This window comes from Acipenser ruthenus, chromosome 12, assembly GCF_902713425.1.
Source record: "Acipenser ruthenus chromosome 12, fAciRut3.2 maternal haplotype, whole genome shotgun sequence".
In the NCBI taxonomy this organism is placed as follows: domain Eukaryota; kingdom Metazoa; phylum Chordata; class Actinopteri; order Acipenseriformes; family Acipenseridae; genus Acipenser; species Acipenser ruthenus.
Window position 1 is genome coordinate 41,290,883 of NC_081200.1, and position 24,160 is coordinate 41,315,042.

Here is a 24,160-nt window from a genome sequence, read left to right on the forward strand (position 1 = left end):
CCAGCCAAGCTGACTTCATTCATCATGTGACTTCACTCACGTGTCTCTGCTGAAACTCAGCATGGCAGCTGCACCAACGAAGAAGAAAAAAAAAGCAATGTTTCAGCAAAAGACAAGAGCTAAAAGAATGTCCTGATTATCTATATGAGGACGGTAGGATACTATTCTACACATTTTCTCAAGTCAATACCATTAAAGATTCTACACTGTAAAAAGGGGTGCTATATAAATTACAACCGGGTGATACACATCAGCGAACATGTGCAGCAACTTTTATCAAAGTGTTTCATATGTTATCCTGGTTATTGTAATGCCAGTAAAACACTAAACTTCATTTGTGGAGCGCTGTGAATAGGATTACTCTCACATTACATTGCTGGACTGTTACTAAACTGTTTCATATTTTGTATTGTTATTGTAATGCCAGCAATAAGATAAACATGTATTTTCAAAACACCTTTATTTGTAGACCGAACTACAGTGTTAGTGGGCGACTGAAAATATGATTCTCACAACTGTGCTGGACATTTGTTTTCTGAACTGTTGTGATATAATGAAGTTTTCCTGCTTATTTTAATGCCAGCAATGAGCCAAGTGATGTCTATAAACATTATGACATGTAAGTGTCTTCAGGTGCTTTACTATTACAGCAACAAGAGTCTGATTGAAAATCTTGACTTTAATAAAAAAAATTGAAAAAAGATCATTGTGGTAATATTTATGAATTTACTTATTTGAACTATCAGCATTATATTTATGTTCAAATGTCATGTTTAATTATCAATACATTGATAAAAATAGATCATAAAAATAAAGTACAAAAATATAAAACTGTTTTACAACCAATGCACTGATCAGATTCCAAAATACATTTCTTTATAACTGGGTCATAAACGCATGGCAACTCTGCAACCCCCCACACCTTAGAAAAAAAGAAGGAAAAAAGTCAGATTTTCTGTAGTGAAAGGAAGGGTGATTGCTCTTTCTCTCTGCAGTTTCTTAAAGACAATTCTTTGCCTCTGGGGCTGAGACTAAACGTTCTGCAACTGGATCAGAGGACTGAAGGGTCAGCTGTTTTCCAGAGCCCTTTACTTTAAACACTCCGCTCCTTTCTAATTATCTGGCTCCAGGTTTACTGATATCCCTAAAGAGACGGATTCGAAAGGGGGTAAAGTTCGGCTGGATTGCGGTTTTCAGTCTCCCTCGCATGGTTCTGTATGTCACCTTCACTTAAACTGCAATTTTTCATCACTGACACCTTATACACACATATAAATCACTCTGCGAGCCCGCTTTCTCCTCTTACTCCTTTTATTTAAAAAGAAAAGGAGGGGAATGTTCTGTTCTCTTTAAAATAATAAATATTGCATTTTTATATTCTGGTGTGTTTCTTCAGAACATGTGTTAAGAGACCGCCAGTGAAATACATCCACACCTCCGACTAGCCAGAGAACAGAAGACAGAGCACTAGTACTCTTTGAGCTTGTAAATAATAAGGGACTGGGAGCAGGGAGCACAGAAGCTATCTGTCTACTGAGCACAGCAGGCACTGCATAAGGAGAACGTAATACCTTGAAACTGTCAGGAAATGCAATGCACTGTTTAACTGTCAGTGCTGGAAGAGCAGATACAGACTGGAATCTAGCATTAGGAAGGCACTAGAGCACTGGAGACCCCAGTATCCACAGGGCAGGTACAGCACAGCGATAGATTCCGTGGAGGGAACTGATACCACAGCGCTGGAGACATTAATCTTCTGCTTGCCTGCTGCATAAGCCAGCGTCGGAAAAATTCAGTGCTCACGTGAGCTGAATATAGAGACAGAGAGCTATCAAACCCCTGTGCCAAAAACTGTATCCAAAAGGTGCTGTATGATGCCAGTAACTTCTTTTAGTGGGCAGGTATTGATCAAAAGGGTCTCTGATGGTGATACGAATGAGTTATTCTCATGCTATGTTCTTTCCTTAGTCTGACCCCTCCGAAAAGGCCAGTGACACGACTGTTTTCTGGATCTATACCCCTCAGGGTCCCGTTAGGGACTCCTCATGCAGTATTGTGCCAGTGTGGCCCTCAAGGGCCCACTGTTGACTCCTCGCAGCATAAACCTGGCCCTCCTAAAACAGTTAGCGACTATATTCTGTCAATGTGTATGTGCTTTATACTTGCAGCTGAAGTTACACAAAACATGAAATAAATAGCAACCGTGCACCTGCTTTCAATTGTGCTGGCTTCTCTTTCTCTGCATGTCTGGGGTTCGAAGTATGTACGTGGTCTTGCAGTTGTGCGCAAGCGGCTTGCTGTTTTGCTATGTCATCTATCGGGAAGACACTGAAGTGAGATATTGAATCTCCATTGTGTTTTGCTGGAGAAATCTATTTAAAAAAAACAACTGAGCATACGAGTACGCGATACCAGTATGAAATAAACCAGCTCGTAACCCTTCAAGCCTCATCCCCAAACCCCCCTGCATGATGTCTCTGAGCCCGGATCCAGCAACCGCCCCCCTGCCTGGATGAAACCGATACAGGAAACGTCTGGAGGGCAGGGGAGCTGAGGGCTCCTCGGAGTTACCCTTCCCCGCTCTCTGTCATCTTAAATACAGACAGGTCAAACTCTCAGATGCAACCCGCTAGAGGAATAGATCTGCAGTGAAAGTTGCTGCGCATGGCTGTAGCGACGTTAGCAAGGTAAATAAATTACCGCTTGAGGGGGAAAACACCAACTATTAATAATGCAGAGCTGAAGGACAGCAGTATTACGATGCACTGTTGAGATTATTGCTAGAGACAGACCCCATCATTCCTAAAGTATATGGGTTGTTAGATGGTGTAACAGGTGCTGTATTCCAAAGGAAAGGAAAGGTAAAGAAATTGTTCTGGTTCTGTAAGTCCCAGGCTTCCTTTTCTGTGTTCACAGCTCTGTTCTGTTACTGTGTCAGTCTCTGCCTTTACCAGGGCAGTCGTCTTGGGGTTCACCTCCAGTACTGGGGTTCAGACAGGCTGCACAGTGAACTCAGTGCTCTGGGGGGCTGTGCATACTTCTGAAGGGACATCACATATGGGGCCCCAGGTTTTACACAATTCTCAGCAGTCACACTTTGATGTCAGTTATTGCCAGACCCTCCTGTGGACTGGAGAATGCTTCATCGCTAGCCAGATATTTCGATGTTTCAACTTTTTCATCACTTTTATTTTTTTGTTTGTTCAGGTTTAGCTCACAGGACCTCCTTCTGGACCAAAGAACCACATGCATGGAATGGCTAGCACATTTATTTCAGCACAGCTAAACAAACAGGACACCTTCGTAAACCAGATGATGTCACCTCGAAAGGTTAATCCTGGTAAAATATTTGAAATCTCTTTGCTGTCTGTTTAATTTTGCTGAAATTGTGACCATACGATGCTTCTTGATTATAGATAAGTATTGTATAGCAGAGGTAGAAAGGGTCACATTTATATACTGTATATACTGTATATATAATAAGTAGTTTTACAAAATAAGAACTGTTTTTGAACTTTTTACAGCAGAGTTCAATAAATATGTGCTAATGATTTAGTGGTGAGGTTACACCCACAAAGTAAGTAAAACCTGGTAAAAATGTCCCTGTATTTCATTGCATCCTTTTGCTAAAGTCCCCATGAGAGACTGCGGTGATGGCAGGTATAACAAAGACACTGAGACTCGTAGACCAGGACTATCATTTGTAAACTGTGTTTGCTGTAACTGCCAGAATGTTTCCACACATATTTGTTAGTTTGTGTCTTTTCTCTGGGAAACGCGCAATATTCCAATATTCCAATTCCAGTATTCCAATATTCCAATTCTGACCGGATCACACAGCTGTCAGGCTACAATCCCAGAGCCCTAAACCAGAACTGGTTGTGTCTGTAATGAATTGTTTTATTTTCTGCTATTATAATTGTGCCTGTTGAAGCTGTAATTCCTCCTGGCTGCAGGACCGATCCACACCTGGGAGTGCTTACCCTGCATGAGTCTTCAGAACAGGGTCAGTGACGGGGGGGGCTTTATTATTCTAGCTGCACTTTTAAGACAGAACAGCTGGGGGCTGACTGGGTCGGCAATAAACGAAGTGAACCTTTTACCTTTGAAACTCTGCCTCTATTTCTGGGCCAGGATGTTAGCTTTTGAAAGTTATTTCAATCTAATAATGGAACCATGGGGTCATTAGGATTACATGGAAATCACAAAATCATCTAAAATGAATAGTGTTTTTTTCAGATTTAAAGACTACCTTGTAGAAAACAGACAATATACTGTATGCTCAGACAGACTTTTACAGATGGGCTGCATTCAGCAACCAGAGGCTTTCTATCCAGCTGAGCATCTTCCATACACTGAAGGGCTCAGCATTTATAAATTCCCTCACTCCCTCACTCACTCACTCCCTCACTCCCTCACTCACTCACTCACTCCCTCACTCATTTCCTCACTCACTCCCTCACTCATTTCCTCACTCACTCACTCACTCACTCACTCACTCACTCACTCACTCACTCACTCGCTTCCTCACTCACTCACTCACTTACTCACTCACTTCCTCATTCATTCACTCACTCACTCACTCACTCACTCACTCACTCACTCCCTCACTCATTTCTTCACTCATTCACTCACTCACTCACTCACTCACTCGCTTCCTCACTCACTCACTCACTTACTCACTCACTTCCTCATTCACTCACTCACTTACTCACTCACTTCCTCATTCATTCACTCACTCACTCACTCACTCACTCACTCACTCACTTCCTCACTCACTCACTCACTCACTCACTCATTCGCTTCCTCACTCACTCACTCTCTCACTTCCTCATTCACTCACTCACTTACTCACTCACTTCCTCATTCATTCACTCACTCATTCACTCACTCACTCACTCACTCACTCACTCACTCACTCACTCACTTCCTCACTCACTCACTCACTCACTCACTCACTCACTCATTCGCTTCCTCACTCACTCACTCTCTCACTTCCTCATTCACTCACTCACTTACTCACTCACTTCCTCACTCACTCACTCACTCACTCACTCACTCACTCACTTCCTCACTCACTCACTCACTCACTTCCTCATTCACTCACTCACTCACTCACTTACTCACTCACTTCCTCATTCACTCACTCACTCACTCACTCACTCACTCACTTCCTCACTCACTCACTCACTCACTCACTCACTCACTCACTCACTCACTCCCTCACTCCCTCAGGACAGCGGAGTGGAGTGTCTTCGTCTCTCGCAGTTGCAAAGTGTATAAAAACACAGGCAAACAGCAGCACGCAGTGGGAAGTCAGTCCTTTTCATCAATGGAGATCAAGGAGTCTGGGGCGCCCAACCTCCCTGCATTGCTTGTTTTCACTGCCCCCCCCCCCCCCCCCCCGCTTCCAGATTGCTGTTTATTTGATCTTATTTTAGACTTGAAGAATATGACTTTGCTTTCGGATTACCCAACAGTTAAACTCACGCTGCTCTTTCAACAACATCTCGCCAGCCAGGTCTATATACTGCCCCCCCCCCTCCCCCTCCCCCTCACCCCCAATGACAAGCATTTCAACCGGATACCTCTCACTGGACACACTGACTTATTATTAGTATAAGTCGTCACTCATGAACCAGGTATAAGTCTGTCTGGGAGGGTGCAATCAATCTAGCAGATAACTGTCGTTGGTGCATTATGGACCCTGGCTAGGCGCAGTAAAGACTCACTCTGTGACTGGCTGTCCAGAAGGCGTGTGCTCCACCTCATAGCCCTCCTGCCTCAGGATGTCCAGCACGGTGTAGTTTCCCAGGAAGTGACCTGAAACAAATCAAATCACAAAAGAGTCTTCTTCAGAAACAGATAGGCAGAGATAAGCAAGCCTCATGCATTCCAACTGGCACCTCTCTGCATCAGCCTGGGTTTACTGTGGGAAAGGATGTTCCAGTTGTGCAGCCATTACCATATAACATTACCATATAGATTTATTTAGTGAGCAAAGTTCCACCAGGGCTGAACTTCACTGTATACAGATTGTAATGAATCTCCTGCTAGCAGCTGATGAGTTAGTAATACTGACATCAGCACAGGACCTGTACTTGCCTCTGGAGCACAGAGCTGGCTCATCAGTTGAATGGAAAGACATTTGTCTCGAACACAGAGCTGGCTCATCAGTTGAATGGAAAGACATTTGTCTCAAACACAGAGCTGGCTCATCAGTTGAATGGAAAGACATTTGTCTCAAACACAGAGCTGGCTCTTCAGTTGAATGGGAAGACATGTGTCTTTGAACCGTATGGTCTGCGGTTCGCGTCCAGTCCTTGCATTTCCATGTAATTCAATAGGCTGAGATGCCATTCTCTTATAGTGGCTCCCCATGCAAACCATGCAGTTCAAAGACGAATGTAATTTCAAGATCTGTAGCACAGAGGTAAGCACGTGTCTTATGCGGATGTCAGTATTATTGACTCCCCAGCTGCTAGGTGGAGATTCAGTACAAGATGTAATTCAAAAGTAACTCAAGTCCTAGAATTTGCTTTAAATGGATTCCTTCCCTGTTGTATAACCTATGCAATTATTCACTTGTTGGAACTCAAGAATCCACATACACGGTACATCTAGAAAGCCCCAGCTGAAACAGACCACATCCTTTGTTACTCCCGAGACCACAAACATCATTCACAACAGATGATTTTGGCAGGCTTTCAAAGGCTTGTGGGAACAGGCTTGTTTACGCTGCTGCCTGGAGTATGCTATTTCAGTATTTACAGGCACACAGGCTGTGTTCTTCTCTGGGGTCAGGATGGCAGCACAGAACCACACAGCTTGTAAATACATTTATAAAATAAAGTTTACAGATGCCCTGGAAACACACAAAGGTGAGGAATTACCAGCCTGGAAACTGGCCTGGTGAAGGAGAGAGAGTGTTTGGGTAAAGCAAGTGACTTACAGTATCTATCCACAGGGTAGGATCATTCAAAATCCACATCCCCACCACTGCATCACACAAAACTGCAGGATGGAGTGCGAATCCTTGAGAGACAGTAGGAACAAGAAGACTCCTCCAGGTATTGACACTGGAAGGGCTGCAGCCCAGTTCCAGTCATGGATACACTCTCGCAGTCACACAGCTGCAGTCTTTGTTTTTCTTGCACCGTTGTCAGTGTTGTTCCGAAAGCTGAAGATTCCAGAGTGGAACATGATATATTCAGGATGATACTTTTGTTCCGCACAAGTGTTGCCTTTGATTCCACAAAAGGGTTTTGTTCAGCTTCAAAGAGAATGTGATTTGAAACACTTCTCTGTCTGTTCTGGGCTGTGTCTGGATACCAGTCTCATCCCTCTCCCAGACATCTTGTCCACACTGCAGTTCAATCAGTGCTGTGCTTTATGTGCAAGAGAACATTTTGTACACTTTTGAAAGGTTTTAACAACTTAAATCTAACTTCTCAATGTTTTCACTCAACTCCGATCACAGACTTGCACGCGAAACCTTACGCATGCTGTAGGCATGCTGTAAAATTACTCTACGGGGCCAAGACCTCCTGGAAACATCTCAAATAAAAAAAATAAAAAGGCACATGGATTTGCAACACTAAAATAAAAAAAAAACACGGCTTACCACGACAGCAGGCTCATTAAAACTCCAACAAAATAAACTTTCTAACACTCAGCATCCCTCCAAGTTCCAGCTATTAATGAGATTTATGCGGTGCGCCTGTATGCTTGGCTAGCTCCTAATGTCCCGTACACAGTATATACACAGCACACCTTGTCTGGAGCACACCTTCAATCAACTTGAGAGTTTCTGACAGTTTACAAAATCAACCTCCTATTTCCGATTGGGACAGCTGTACAGAACAGCTGCATATAGATGCCTCTTGGTGCTGGCCGGCTAAGTACACAGAAACCACTGGTCCTCAGTGCACCTGCTTTTGAATACACTATAACAGATTTTTTATACCTGGTAAGAACAGTGGGCAGTTTTAAAACCCTCCCATCCAGTTTCTATGGAATCCCAGCATACACAGTACACAGAAAGAGAAAGGAAAAGCAATGTGTCATTCTGCTAACACTGAAATGAGTTTACTTTGGGGTAAGGTATATGATCTGTAATGTATTCTGTTGCTGCATTTAAGGTTTCACATCTCTATTGCTGAGAAAGTTAAATGTTCCATTAAATATTTTGTTATAAATGCCCACTAAACAGGGAAGCTTTCAGTCAGAGTTAATTGAGCTTGTCACAGCAACAGTGTGCCATGTCTGCACCCCGAATGCCACCATCCAGGTCCTGGCACCGGGGCAGCCTTTCAGAGTGGGGGGGCCTTGCCACGGCACGCCTTCAGCCCCAGCGCCATCAGGGCTGGCTAATCCTCAGTGGTAAACATGGGTAATGCACTCCACATGTGCACATTTCCAGTTCCGCTTAACAAGTGACAAATCTGCCCAATTAAAAAGACATCAGACGTCTCATTTTGCAGCCCTTCTGGAATCAGGTTTCATCAGTTTAAAAAAAAAAAAACCTAGTGAAAATCTGCGCTGTTTCCTTTTCCATGCTGTAATAGTTTGTATTCATGACCAGATGAAATGGCCCACTGGAAGCCACGCAGTGAGACAGGGTCCGTTCTGGAAGGGCAACAGGCCAGGGCTTAATAGCGATGCCTCAGGACAGTGATGGTGTGCTACAGTGGAAACAGCAGGGCTGCAAATGCCATAGTCCTACACTGGCACAAGCAGCTACCTGAAGAATATGGGGCTCTGGCAGCTATATCAATGCAAGGAAATTACTTTGTAAATAATAGTAAAGCTAGCATTTTTTAACCTGTATTTGAATGTAACTAAAAGTAACACATTTACACTATAAAATATAGCATTTTAACTAAGAAACAGATTGAGAGATAAATTAACAGGTGCCTTGACCTCTCAGAAAATAAAAGGCTGCCCACACAGTAGACACAAACTGTCTTGTCCTATTAGGATTCCACAACAAAGTTTGCACCTAACACAACACTAGCACTGAGTTCTGTACTAACCCTCAGAACTGAAGGCAATGTGACCACAGGCATGAATACTGGGCTTGCTGACCAAACTGTTTATGCTCCCAGCAGACATAAACTAAAACTTCCTTTCAAACAAATGACACAGACAGACAGCACAACCCTCCCTGTAACTGCATGGCAAATTCATAATGCACAAACTCAGCTAGGGAATATTAAATCAGATTACATTCGGTGCAATGTTAATGTACTGGTTTTAAAGCAATTGTTGTCACTAGCTACTGTACCAGTACAGTAACTGTCACAATTATTTGACAATTGCAGTACCTTGGCTGGCCATGCACCCAGGGTGGCGCCACTTGCACATGGCTTTGCCTGAGAGGCGCATTCCATCAGCAAGGCACCCAGGCAGGAAGGATTGTATATTACTGAGGCACGGGATTTGTTTCCGTGCTTCTCCCACAGTACCAGACATCCCATCTGCATGGCATTAGAGCCCTACGGAACAACAAGTCAGGATCTCTCAACAGACGAAGGAAGTGGGAGAGTTGTCTTTAAACTTTAAACTAAAAATAATAAAAAAATAAAAAGTCATATACAGCGTTTCAAGTAAACATCTATAGGCTGACATTTTTTGCCTTTGCAAAAGCACTCACCATTTATTTATTGTTACTTTTTGTTAATTGATGAGCAAGTCAACACATAGGTGCAGAAACATATTAGACAGCAGTCATTTGACATGGATACGTCTCTCAAATGGTGACAAAGCCATAGATCTATATATATATATATATATATATATATATATATATATATATATATATATATCTAGACATCCTCAGAGTCTGGCTCATCCTCAGATACAGCCTCTTTACCAAGTCAGGTGTGCTGATCAAGCCCTCATCGTTTATTAAGAAAGTTTTAATGTAGCCGGCTGTATGATGGAGCTGAAAGTATTGCCCAGCAGTTCAAATACTCGTTGAAAAGTAAAAACAAAAAGAATGGATTAATTTTCCATTTCGGTTCAGTCCGTGTCTTTCCAAAGCCGGGCTCATCGAGATGCTGTGTGATAGCTAGCTGACCCCCATCCCTGGTGTGCAGAGAAACAGCTGCCACATGTGGACTGGTGGAACAGGCAGGGCTGGGGATAATGGAAGAAAAAAGCCAGAGAGGCTAGATAGCAGAAGAGCCACGTGTTCCTTTATACTGGCTGTTAATCTTCATTAAGAGGGACAGGCACATCAATCCCTGCCGTTACTGGAGGTCTCTGAGAGGTGGAACTGGCTTATCTGGCAGGACTCTGCTGCTGAGTGCAGAGGGAGCTGTCAGCTACAGTCAGCTGCTGCCAGCACTGCATTCGTCTGTTTGATGCAGCACCTCACATCCAACCAGTCCACCAAGCTTGGCCTGGTGTCCCGTTGTCCACAGCATATTTAAGATACTCCTACGGGAAAGTCTTTTGACTGTGAATTCTTCATCACAAAGATGCTCTGTCCGCTTTGCTAGCCAGGTAAAGTCAAGCTATTTCTCACAGGTTAGCGCAATGATCATGCAAGCTCCCCTTCAAAGAGACCACGTCCCCACACTGAACAGGATCAGTGGAGACTTGACTTCTCTCCTTATTGAAGACAGCCCCTGAGAACATCAGCCCCATGTTTTTGTTAATTGAAGTGCGTCCACTCGTAACTCACCAGACCTGAGGCAAGCATGCTAACTGCTGAGTCACCAGCCCCCACTGGCATCTCACCCTACCCGCCGATTATTTTCCATATCCAACTCTTATGTGCAGCATGGTTTGCTGTCTGATCCCAGACAGACAGAGGGAGGGCAGTGCCCAATACATTCCTCTACAACGCTAAACCGATCCGTGCACAGCTCTGTTCTCTGCCTATTCTGTGGATGGTGTCTTGGGGCGCTCAGCTGTTGTGAATCCCTCCCCCTTCCCAAGAACTGGATGCACCGCCACCAGTCTGCCCAGCCATGCTTGCTTTTAGGTAGACAGTCAGCTGCAGTGAGTTCATGCAGGGTGGTGGCATCTGGTTGCTAAGCTGTGAGATGCAAATAAACAGTAGTTCCGTGTTAGTGTGGCTGTAAAATAGCAAAACGGCGCTCCGCACAGCAGGGCACCGCGGCAAGCACACAGACGGCCCCAGCCAAACACCAATTCCTTTCCATAATTACCAGGCCATTTCTATTGAGTTTTCATTGCTAACTATGCGATAAACCTCTGAAAAACCTCTGAGGAAGCTGTGTGGGTTCAGGAGGACAGGAGAGTAAAACCTGGATAAAAAGTGCAGATTTTCTTCAGAATCCTCCAAACAGATTGAAGTCACACTTAGATTGGGTCTCAAAGACTATAAATATTGGTTAAATCATGTATTAATTATTTGGTCGGATTTCAGGTGCATTAAATTATGGGCAGCAGTGTGCAGTAGTGGTTAGGGCTCTGGACTCTTGACTGGAGGGTTGTGGGTTCAATCCCTGGTGAGGGACACTGCTGCTGTACCCTTCAGCAAGGTACTTTACCTAGATTGCTCCAATTATTGGGCAGCAGTGTGGAGTAGTGGTTAGGGCTCTGGACTCTTGACCGGAGGGTCGTGGGTTCAATCCCCGGTGGAGGACACTGCTGCTGTACCCTTGAGCAAGGTACTTTGCCTAGATTGCTCCAGTAAAAACCCAACTGTAAAAATAGGTAATTGTATGTAAAAATAATGTGATATCTTGTAACAATTGTAAGTCGCCCTGGATAAGGGTGTCTGCTAAGAAATAAATAATAATAATTAAATTGTCTGAACCTAATCACTAATTAGGGCTAGCTACACGTGAATTCCTTTTTACTCCAGTGTTACAGAGAGCGATCTCTACCTGCTTTCCAGCTTTCCATTGAGACTTATGCACCCATACCATACGCTTGTTGGATTTTAGGTGTTACTAAAAATCGAATTCAGAATGAATAAATAAAGGTTAATCTCTCCCCTCTAACCTTTTATCCAAATATAATTTTTTTATAGCTTTCAGCGCCACCTGGTGACAGTACTTTGTAGTGCAGCTTTCTTTTATTGTTTGAACTGTCTTCACATCCTATGCATGTGTGGGGTTGGTGTGTACGTTGGGGCAACCACTCAACACACACAGCCTGCTCGTAAAAAGACCAACCCTCCTAGAAGATGACTGCTCTCCAGTGACTCCCAGGCCAGCTCCAGGGTCAGCAGCTTTCTGTAAGAACATCTAACTCATTTCCCCTATCCTCTAAATATTTGTGGAACATTTGATATGACTGAGTGCCCCGCTCATGTAAAGCAAACAAGGCAGGCCCCACCAGGTCAGGGCCATGTTCCTCAGGCACTGAGAGGTTTCAATGGGGAGAACGTGCAGCCGTCTGTAATGCAAACCTCTCTATAACAATATTACGGGCAGCAGTGTGGAGTAGTGGTTAGGGCTCTGGACTCTTGACCAGAGGGTCGTGGGTTCAGTCCCAGGTGGGGGACACTGCTGCTGTACCGTTGAGCAAGGTACTTTACCTAGATTGCTCCAGTAAAAACCCAACTGTATGAATGGGTAATTGTATTTAAAAAAAACATTGTGATATCTGTATAATGTGATATCTTGTAACAATTGTAAGTCGCCCTGGATAAGAGCGCCTGCTAAGAAATAAATAATAATAATATTCTGCTACCATTAGTTTCTGTAAATGGCTGCTGGCAGCATTTAATACTGCATTGCTTCATATACAATTGTTTGACATAAATACCTGATAACAAAACAACACCAACACATTTCAAAATGTATGTTTAGTTTTGAATCGACCGCTTCCTCTATAACTTAGTTTACAGCACCTGCACAGAAAACAAAATCAAATAAAACAAGGTTACTCGAGTAATCAAGAACATTATTTTTATAAAGTGATTAACACAGACATTCATGCTTATTCCTCAGTGTGCCGTGTGTTTTCATTTAGCTTATATTCAATATGAATCTACAATTATGTGTAATACAGTGATTTTGTAGCTGTTCAGTTCTGACAGGATTTAGCCCACACAGAGCAGCGAGAGGCTGCAAGCATCCGAATCCACCAGGTTAAACCACATCAACAACGTAAATAAACAGAGCCGTCCTGACACAGTGAGTAAAAAAACATAAATGTATTTTTAACGACCATCTATGGAATTAGTATTATTATTATTATTATTATTATTATTAGTAGTAGTAGTAGTAGTAGTAGTAGTAGTAGTAGTAGTAGTAGTAGTAGTAGCAGTAGTAGTAGTATTAATAATAATAAACTCAATATAAAAGTAGCAATACTTACACAATATGGCAAGTTAAACTAATTAGTCACAAATTATACAACCGGGAATGTACTGAAATTAGCTAGCTACTTAAAAAAAAAAAGATAATACTAAGAGTGAGAGGATTGCTATTTAAATGACCATTAAATAGCCTCTATGTAAATGCTTTAATTAGTCTTATCAATTATTTAACAATGTGTCCTGGTTCTGAGCTTTGAAAATCTGGTCACTCTACCAATACAAAGCATATGTAATAGCAGCCCCCAAAGCCAAGCATTTAGGATTTTTATACTGATGTTACTGCATAACCCAGAACAGTGCCAGTCAAAACAGAATATTAATAATACTAAGAAGAAGAAGAAGAAGAAGACGAAGAAGAAGAAGAAGAAGAAGAAGAAGAAGAAGAAGAAGAAGAACATCTTGGCAAGTCCTAAAACTGCAGGTAATTAAATAAAGTGCGTCTGGCATGTTATAAATGAATAGAATGAAGGAAGCAGCAGGATAGCTCTGGGAATGAGAAAAAGAAAGACATATGAACTGTATTCAATATTGTCAGACAGTAATACAATTTGTGAAATGTCAAGCTGTGGGCTGACGTCATATTGAGTTCCTTCAGTCATCAGAACAAAAATCTAAACAAACGCGCACTGCCATCAACAGAACATGACAGGACAGTTCTGCTAATTATAGGCAAGTCTGCTCCAGGGATGGCAGTAAGACTCCTATTGCATAGCAGTTACAGCCATTCCAGCCATTTTACTATGAGCCTTATTAGCCACAGTGCATATAGGTAACATATGGTCCATATTGGGGAAAAGTTCTATTTTAGCCTCATTGGACTGGAGAATTTTATTGAAGAATCTTCAGATTCCTGTTCATATTCCTTGGCAAATTTTAAACAGTTTGTTTTATGAATTTTCTTTAAAAGTGGTTTGCAGTGGTCTACGTGCACACAACTCTTCTGTGGTCAGGTGCCTTTGTACAGTTATTTCGTGTACTATTATGCCTGATGCTTCTAAATCTTTCTTTAAGTCCTCGGCTGTTAATCTTTGATTTGTTTTAGCTGCTCGGACGATTCTCCAACCTGTTGTACCAGTCATTTTCTTTGAAATGTGTTACCGTGTACTGTCTTTAGTGCAGCCAACCGATGATCTTCCCCTTGTAACTTTGTCAAAGCTTGTTACTCTAACGTGAGGCCTTGAGATTCCTCTTATGTTCCAGACACTCCACAGAAGTGCTACTGTCGACCCAGGAAGGTTAAAAGCCTTTTCTGTGGAGGGACGAAGATGGATGGAGGGCTTCAATGAGGGGCTGCAAAGCACAGAGACTGTCTGACCGGGGGAGAGAGTTTCAGAGACACAGAGCAGCTGAGGCAGAAGGAAACCTGGCATTGTGTCCCAGTAAATATTTAAAAAGAGGTTCAGTCTGCGCTTGGCTGAGGCCAGGTTACTTGGAGCCCAGGGTGGTATTCCTGTGAGCTCTGCAGAAAGGGTGACTGATTGATTAAAAACTGTGGCGGGGGAAAATGTCAGTGGATATTAAGAGAGGCCATTCTCTTTCTTGCTGGTCATCAATTGAAGAGGGATTCAACATACACACTTGTGAATATTATGTTATACTTCTGTGTGTCTGCGTGACAGCCATTGAAAACCCATCCATCTCAATCCAGACTGAGATTTGAATGAAGAATGAACTCACTGAATACTGGAGCCGATGACTAACAGAAACATGTTCATTTCCCGTACTGTCATACTCCACATGCCAGTATCATGTCACACAAAATACAAATCTGTTAGAGACCCAGACAAACAATGACACAACTTGTTCTATTAAACTCAGCTATGTGGGAACACAGCGTATGTGTTGGGGTGAAGGGTTTTAGATAAAATTACAGAAACCTGATTAAAATCTGTTTATTCCTGAAACCCATTACAGACTTCATCTCAAAACCCTTGACTTAGCCAGATTCTCTAAATGCTCTATCATCAACAGTACATGGTTTGTTTTACTTAACATACTACTGTGCAGCATACAGTAAACACACATGTGTATATATGGAGACAGAGTCAGGGAGATGGATAGCGGGATTATTATACAAACTGAAACTGAGCACACAAAGCAACTTCCATGCACATCCGTCTGGGTGACAGCATTGCGTTTTATTCAGAGAAAAATGCAGGAATATTGTAAAAAATGGAAATAAGTAATTATACACCCAACAACATGTTACAGACTAGGGGGTGGGGTGGGGGAGCACCAATCCATCATCCACACTGGACTGATCAGCGGCTCAGCTCCCCGATTCCTAGTTTTGCCCCGATGGAATTAATAATACTGCTCCGGAGGGATTGTGCGGCTGCCTGGCTGCCTCTTTTGGCTCTTTTGATAACGACTGTCACACATTAGACACACTGCCCATAATCTATACAAATGTGCGCCACATGTGCCCCATCACGATAGTACACACACAGATACACACGCATGCTCACGCACACACACACTCACACACACACGCACACAGAGCCGGAAAAACATGACGTCAGGGATGTCTGCAAAAACAAGGATGGCAGAACCTGCTCGATTCCAAAAGTGTGGTTCCTATCCTTGTTTACTGGGATCCCAGTGCTTTCTGCACCGGGAACTTACAGACAGAGAATTAAACACACACAGATTTCCCCCCTATTACTGTATGTTTGGATCTCCAGTATTTAACACAGAAATTAATTTTCTGGCTCCTAGATCTTCAGGACGGTACCAGGTTCATTTGAAATACATTTGCATGGGTTAAGATCCAAGTTGTTTGTGTCAGTAGTGAATTCTACTGTAAGAATGGCTCTATCTTCCAGAAAGGTATCTTGCTCTTATGTCACTTCCACAAGGTTAATGCCTAGTTATTCATTTCCAGTTATCCTTACTTTAGCTCCCATTACAGAGATTGTTGTACTGAATGTGTTGGTTCTCCGATCCCATTGAGGTGCACCACAGTTAAAAAAAAAAAAAAAACAGATCAGGACTTTAACTAGGTCATTCCAGAACCTTGATGTTATAATTCTCTAAGGTCTTCAGATAGCTCTTTACTTTTTCCCATATTGACTTATTGGTAATGACAGCAATCACCCTATGCCCAACCCTTTTATACTCTCTAAGAATGTTCACATATAATCCAGCGTTTTCTAGACTTTTCTAGAATTAGGTTCTGCATCATCATATTGAAATTTCTACCACCTTGTAAGACTATACTAGCATAGCATCAAAGGGTATGAATCTTTTGAATTAGCAATTTTAGAGTTCTGCAAAAAAAAAAAAATTGCTGAAATAAATAATTGTAGACATCTATGTCTTGTAACTTTTTTTCCTCATCCACAAAAGCAAAACTTTTGCTAAAAAATATTTTTCCTAAAATTCTAGAAATTATAAATTTCCATTGGGGTGTGTAAACTTTTGACCACAACTGCATATATAAAACAGAAAAAATCAATTCAAACCCTGTCAGTATTTCTCAGTAAAACCGCACTCCTTTAGAAGGAAAGCAGGTGAATGGATGTGTTTGATTAAGTGTGAGTGCAGGAGCTGGCCCGAAAACAGAGCATTTCTTTGAAGCTGTCTACTAATTGACAAAGCATAAATAGAAAACTAACCATGACTGATCACGCATCATTACATACCGCTGTGGACATGAGTATTGATGCGGTCCCCATCTTTATAAATGGTATGAGATAATGAGGATCTCATGCCTCCAAAAATCAGTAAATAAGATAAATGAACCGTTACAAACAGAGGATGAGTGATGCTATTTTAAAATCCTGTTCAGCACACAGCCATTTGCCCTCCCATAACCCTGAACTGAAGTATTTCCACCTCGACTCTGGAGCACAATCAAACGTTAGTAAAACACTCTATTCCCTTCTCTCAGGCACCTTATTGAGCATGTAAACACTCCATTATCAATTCTGCAGAGCTCAAGTCCCTCAATGAGCATTACAAACATCAGCGCAGTATGAAACCTAACATTCTTTGGAACCTGGTGTTTTTGGCAGGTAATGCATCACACTGATAATTGCATATAAAATACAAAATGGTAAAATTGTCCCTGCATGGTTTCCTGTGCCAAGCCTTGCAAGAATAATAGGCTGTTTACTGTGGAAAAGTCCCAATACAAGCGACTCCATTCAGGCAGCCCTTGCACCTCCAGGAACACCTCCTGTAGCCCCGCTGTGGATTCTCAGGTTCTGGCAGGGCCGATGTGGGCGAGCGGGCACAGTGGGGGTCCTTGTGGCTCCCTGCCAACAGGGCTGGACTCCGTGAGGAGGTGGGGGGGGGGGGGGTGGCCACTCAGGACAGCAGGCTGGGTTCAGGGCCTCTTTCAAATAGGTACTTGATTTAGTCCTCTGTTTTATACATGGTTGTTGCTGGTCTTTTAATATGATTTTTCTTTTATAGTTGTTACTTTTATTGCTGATGTTAAGTTAAAAACCGTGAATTTGCAGCGTAGTAGAAAGAGCAATATCGGTTCCATCTGTGGTAGAAATACTAGAATAAATGTGAATTACGTAGCAGCGACAGGACTTGAGTGCATACTGTAATACTGTACATTGTTCTTTTCAGAGAAAGACAAATCAAGCAGTCAGTAAACCAGCAGCACTTTCAAATAGAACATCAATATACCCATGATTGATACATCAAACACGGTCCGGAATTCGATCTTTAGAATTACAGCTTCAGAAGAATGTTGGGAGGGACAGCAGCCTGGAATCTGAGGCATTGTGTCCTGTCATCCAGATCAACCTGCAGAGGAAGTAAAGCACAGATATCCCATAGCTGACTCCTTCACTAGAGTTACAGGTCAGTGCACTTTCACAGATATCTCATAGCTGACTCCTTCACTAGAGTGACAGGTCAGTGCACTTTCACAGATATCACATAGCTGACTCCTTCACTAGAGTTACAGGTCAGTGCACTTTCACAGATATCCCATAGCTGACTCCTTCACTAGAGTTACAGGTCAGTGCACTTTCACAGATATCCCATAGCTGACTCCTTCACTAGAGTTACAGGTCAGTGCACTTTCACAGATATCTCATCGCTGACTCCTTCACTAGAGTGACAGGTCAGTGCACTTTCACAGATATCTCATAGCTGACTCCTTCACTAGAGTGACAGGTCAGTGCACTTTCACAGATATCCCATAGCTGACTCCTTCACTAGAGTGACAGGTCAGTGCACTTTCACAGATATCCCATAGCTGACTCCTTCACTAGAGTTACAGGTCAGTGCACTTTCACAGATATCTCATAGCTGACTCCTTCACTAGAGTGACAGGTCAGTGCACTTTCACAGATATCCCATAGCTGACTCCTTCACTAGAGTTATAGGTCACTGCACTTTCATCAATCCACTAATGCAGCAGATTAGTTAAACAATCAAACATACTACTCAAATCCTGCGGTGAGGGCTGTGTTTTCTTTTTCTGCAAAGCAGTCTTTTCCTACAGAAAACCGAGAAAAAGAAAAGTGACTGGAGAAATCTCTGCAGGATAAAGCGCTTGATTACAGGAGATTAACTGCAGCCTGGTAAGAGAGCGTTCCTAATGAAAAGCAGCGTCCGCTATGTAAGAGAGCGTTCCTAATGAAAAGCAGCGTCCACTATGTAAGAGAGCGTTCCTAATGAAAAGCAGCGTCCGCTATGTAAGAGAGTGTTCCTAATGAAAAGCAGCGTCCGCTATGTAAGAGAGCGTTCCAAATGAAAAGCAGCGTCCGCTATGTAAGAGAGCGTTCCTAATGAAAAGCAGCGTCCGCTATGTAAGAGAGCGTTCCTAATGAAAAGCAGCGTCCGCTATGTAAGAGAGCGTTCAAAATGAAAAGCAGTGTCCGTTATGTAAGAGAGCGTTCCTAATGAAAAGCAGTGTCCGCTATGTAAGAGAGCGTTCCTAATGAAAAGCAGCGTCCGCTATGTAAGAGAGTGTTCCTAATGAAAAGCAGCGTCCGCTATGTAAGAGAGCGTTCCTAATGAAAAGCAGCGTCCGCTATGTAAGAGAGCGTTCCTAATGAAAAGCAGCGTCCGCTATGTAAGAGAGCGTTCCTAATGAAAAGCAGCGTCCGCTATGTAAGAGAGTGTTCCTAATGAAAAGCAGCGTCCGCTATGTAAGAGAGCGTTCCTAATGAAATGCAGCGTCCGCTATGTAAGAGAGCGTTCCTAATGAAAAGCAGCGTCCGCTATGTAAGAGAGCGTTCCTAATGAAAAGCAGTGTCCGCTATGTAAGAGAGCGTTCCTAATGAAATGCAGCGTCCGCTATGTAAGAGAGCGTTCCTAATGAAAAGCAGCGTCCGCTATGTAAGAGAGCGTTCCTAATGAAAAGCAGTGTCCGCTATGTAAGAGAGTGTTCCTAATGAAAAGCAGCGTCCGCTATGTAAGAGAGCGTTCCTAATGAAATGCAGCGTCCGCTATGTAAGAGAGCGTTCAAAATGAAAAGCAGCGTCCGCTATGTAAGAGAGCGTTCCTAATGAAAAGCAGCGTCCGCTATGTAAGAGAGCGTTCCTAATGAAATGCAGCGTCCGCTATGTAAGAGAGCGTTCCTAATGAAAAGCAGCGTCCGCTATGTAAGAGAGCGTTCCTAATGAAAAGCAGTGTCCGCTATGTAAGAGAGCGTTCCTAATGAAAAGCAGCGTCCGCTATGTAAGAGAGCGTTCCTAATGAAAAGCAGCGTCCGCTATGTAACAGAGCGTTCCAAATAAAAAGCAGCGTCCGCTATGTAAGAGAGCATTCCTAATGAAAAGCAGCGTCCGCTATGTAAGAGAGCGTTCCTAATGAAATGCAGCGTCCGCTATGTAAGAGAGCGTTCCTAATGAAAAGCAGCGTCCGCTATGTAAGAGAGCGTTCAAAATGAAAAGCAGCGTCCGCTATGTAAGAGAGCGTTCCTAATGAAAAGCAGCGTCCGCTATGTAAGAGAGCGTTCCTAATGAAATGCAGCGTCCGCTATGTAAGAGAGCGTTCCTAATGAAAAGCAGCGTCCGCTATGTAAGAGAGCGTTCCTAATGAAAAGCAGTGTCCGCTATGTAAGAGAGCGTTCCTAATGAAAAGCAGTGTCCGCTATGTAAGAGAGCGTTCCTAATGAAAAGCAGCGTCCGCTATGTAACAGAGCGTTCCAAATGAAAAGCAGCGTCCGCTATGTAAGAGAGCGTTCAAAATGAAAAGCAGCGTCCGCTATGTAAGAGAGCGTTCCTAATGAAAAGCAGCGTCCGCTATGTAAGAGAGCGTTCCTAATGAAATGCAGCGTCCGCTATGTAAGAGAGCGTTCCTAATGAAAAGCAGTGTCCGCTATGTAAGAGAGCGTTCCTAATGAAAAGCAGCGTCCGCTATGTAACAGAGCGTTCCAAATGAAAAGCAGCGTCCGCTATGTAAGAGAGCGTTCAAAATGAAAAGCAGTGTCCGCTATGTAAGAGAGCGTTCCTAATGAAAAGCAGCGTCCGCTATGTAAGAGAGCGTTCCTAATGAAAAGCAGCGTCCGCTATGTAAGAGAGCGTTCCTAATGAAAAGCAGCGTCCGCTATGTAAGAGAGCGTTCCTAATGAAAAGCAGCGTCCTCTATGCAGCCTGGCTTTGCTCAGTGCTTGTGAATTTAGTTCTCTTGAATAGTTTCATCCGGTATATTCCAGATATTCCAGTATTAGTAGTTGGCTGGAGAAGGCAATGTTTCAGGCCACCCATCCCTCAATGCAAAATGTATATACATACATCCCCCCTCCACACACAGATATTTGTAACCGACAGGACAGCTCCAGAAGCACACTCAGACAGAGACAGTTCAAGGGGCCGTTACACAAGCTCTATAAAACGATGAGCAGCGAATACTCTCAACTACTTCAAACCCTGGCAGTGAAGTGTCACTAGACTGCACTGTGACTGGACTTCAGCTGTAAACTGTTCATTCAATCTCTGAGCAAAAAACAATATTCTAACAAGCTTCAACTGCACAGAGAACATGGGATAGGATACAACAAACAATCCACTGAAATGGTGAAAAAAGTGTTTTGATACATCACACAATCCAAGTCCCAGCAACAGAAAATACCAAGGTGTGTGATATATAAAAGGTCGGATTTGAATGTGTACTGCACAGATGAGGTGTGTCTGTGCTGAGGCAGTGTAATGACAGCAATACAAAAGAAAACTTGATTTACACTTTAAAAAAAAAAAAAAAAAAAAAAACATGTTTAGTGGAGAGGGGAAAAAAGGTAAAATTCAGGTTGGTAACAATAGCACTGGTGTCTGCATCAATCTGACAAACACATTGTTCAGTTTTATTGTATTGAACCAGAACTGGAGGTACAGCAGGTATGCGTCAGTACAGTGTACTTCACTTCTTTTAATCCCTTATTCATTTTCTGGGATCTCGCCTGGCCTGGCCAGACTACAGGGGTCACTGGTGCATGGTGAGGCGAGGACACCCTGGCCAACCTAAACCCTCCCCCCTCGGGCGGCGCTCGGCCAATTGTGCGGCGTCCCCTGGGAACTCCCCTCCACGGTTCGCAGTGGAATAGCCTGGACTTGAACCGGCGATGCCCAAGATATTGAGCGCATCCTGCACTCCATGCGGAGTGCCTTTACCACCACTTGGGAGCCCCTACAACCCAATCTTCTTTATTCCATTGAAAACAAAATGCAGATCGCATAGAAACAGGCATTTAAATACTGCTTCCAAGTTCTCAGCGCTAGTACTTTGTTACGTACAATAAAACTGAAATTAATCATCCTGCACTCAGCTTTGTGTCTGGGGAGATAAACAATCAGAACCAAAATAACTGTGATTACATGTTGTTGCGACGAGGCAATGGCACAGGCAGGCATCGTTACAGATCTGGGGCCCCCGCCAGGGACTGACAGTAATTAGCACTTGTTTAGTTCCACTTTTTTTTTTTTTTTTAATAAGCTGGCAACTGTTATTCTTAAAATGTTCACCCACAGCCGTCAAACCAACAAACACTAGCCTGTTTGAACAGAAATGATTTGCACATGCTGCTCCTCTGAGTCGGGAGAGGGGACTGGCTGTGTGTCAGCTGTCTTTAATTCATTACATGCAAACTCCAAATTCATTGAATGTGAAGTTTCCTCTCTGCGGTAATGCAGATCTACACGGACGACTTAAACCCACATGTTACGCTCCTCACGTTTTTCAGCACATTATCGAATGGAAATGGAATTTAAAAATCACTATAATTGTGATATTGGAAGTGCAGTTTAGCATCACTAAATAAGAACACATTTCTTCTGTTCAAAAGGTGAAGTCACAAACTAGTCGCTTGCTCTTTCACAGTTGAAATGCTTTTCCACGCCTGCAAAATGCAACACAGCTCCTATTCGTGGACACTTCTCATGAATGTCTGTCTGTGTATTCTCAAAATCAGCCCTCCCTGGCTCATTTGAAGTCAACAGCCCGGTTTGTACATGAAACAGGTTCTGCTGTTCTTGTAGACGGCGTGGAGCTGCTGCCTCGCTGCTGCTTCTTCTCCGCACTTTCCAGGCAGTGCCTCACTGGCACAAACAACAGCAGGAAGGCCAGCACTTCATTTGTACAAAGTTGTAGAAATCACACTTTTCTTTTTAAATGCGCAATTTGATTTATCTTTCCCTCTGCTATCTCATGTGGTAAAATTATATGCACATAAAAATGAAATATTCCATGGTAAGTGTGTTTCTAACCAGCTGTGTTATGTCTGGAACACTGGGCCAAAAGCCACCCCTCCCCTCACAGAGTAAGCAGTTGAAGGGGGGGGGGGGGGGCACAGCTGAGAGCTGGACATCCTTTTAAGCGTTTGGTAACATTATTGTATCTAACAGTGCTCTTGTATGTGGACTATTTAGTGTCCCTACACTGCAACTGCAAATCATATCACATGATCATCTATGTGTCCTTCTCTCACATGCAATTCTACAACCCCTCCCATTGCAGTTCTTACATGCCATTTACATGGTACTCCCAGGGGCATAATAGCCTTTCAGACGGAATGCAGAAGTTTATATACTGTACATGAAGTAAAATGGATCCCTAAAAACACGGCAATTCCTGGAACAGAAATGGGTCTAGAGAAGAGCTTACTGTAGTACAACCACAGTTGCGTTTTATCTTAAAATAATATGTACCATGGCTTACACAGCATTATATTAAAACAATCTTTGTAAAATTAGCAAATCGAATCCGTTAAACATCATTAAAACATCTACACATAATAGCTTACGATGCTCTGTCCACTTGTGAAATCAAACACTGTTAAAAACCGCCAGCTGAATCAAAGAATACACACATTATGCAGCTGGATCCAGTTCAAGAAGCATTATACAAATAACTGTGAGAGGCAGTAAGAGTGAAAAACGCACAGAGGAAGGAATACTGCGATCACCATGAATCATATTTCAGCTTTTTAAATTGCATACGACTTTCCAAGCAGTTGTGTAATGGTAAGGGAGTTGTCTAAACAAAAGAAGCAGGTACCACTGGGGGGTGAGAGAGCCTATCAAACGAGAACGGATCACCAAAGTCAGCACGCAGCACACATAATGAAACAAGCTAGTGTTTTATTAACAGTGTGATGGGTGTCTACTGCATCAGGAATGCTCCTAATAACGTCAGTGCATTGAGGGCCGACATATTTCAATAGCTAGGAACAGGAAAGCAAAGATGTAAACCAGGTGTGGTAAGAGAATTGGGACTGCTACTTGAGATCAAAAAGAAATACAGCTCAATACCTAAACAGTGGATCACAGAAACATTTCAGAGCTTCGAAAAAGCTAAGCAGACTTAACAGAAGCTTCTCAAATCTCAAGAGAGTTTACTAATAACAACAACAACATCCCAGTGCCTTTTGAAGTTCCGAGCCGCTAA

General features: G+C 42.9%; 1 protein-coding gene across 2 annotated transcripts in view; it reads right to left on the reverse strand.

Annotated features, from left to right (window-relative positions):
* Nucleotides 1-24,160, reverse strand: part of LOC117417189 (metalloprotease TIKI2-like) — a 74,151-nt gene that overhangs the window by 5,537 nt on the left and 44,454 nt on the right. For both annotated transcript variants that reach the window (XM_059035181.1, XM_059035182.1), the window contains exon 5: nucleotides 5,733-5,823. In XM_059035181.1, the coding sequence (XP_058891164.1) occupies nucleotides 5,733-5,823 (91 nt within the window). The remainder of the gene's footprint in view (nucleotides 1-5,732; nucleotides 5,824-24,160) is intronic.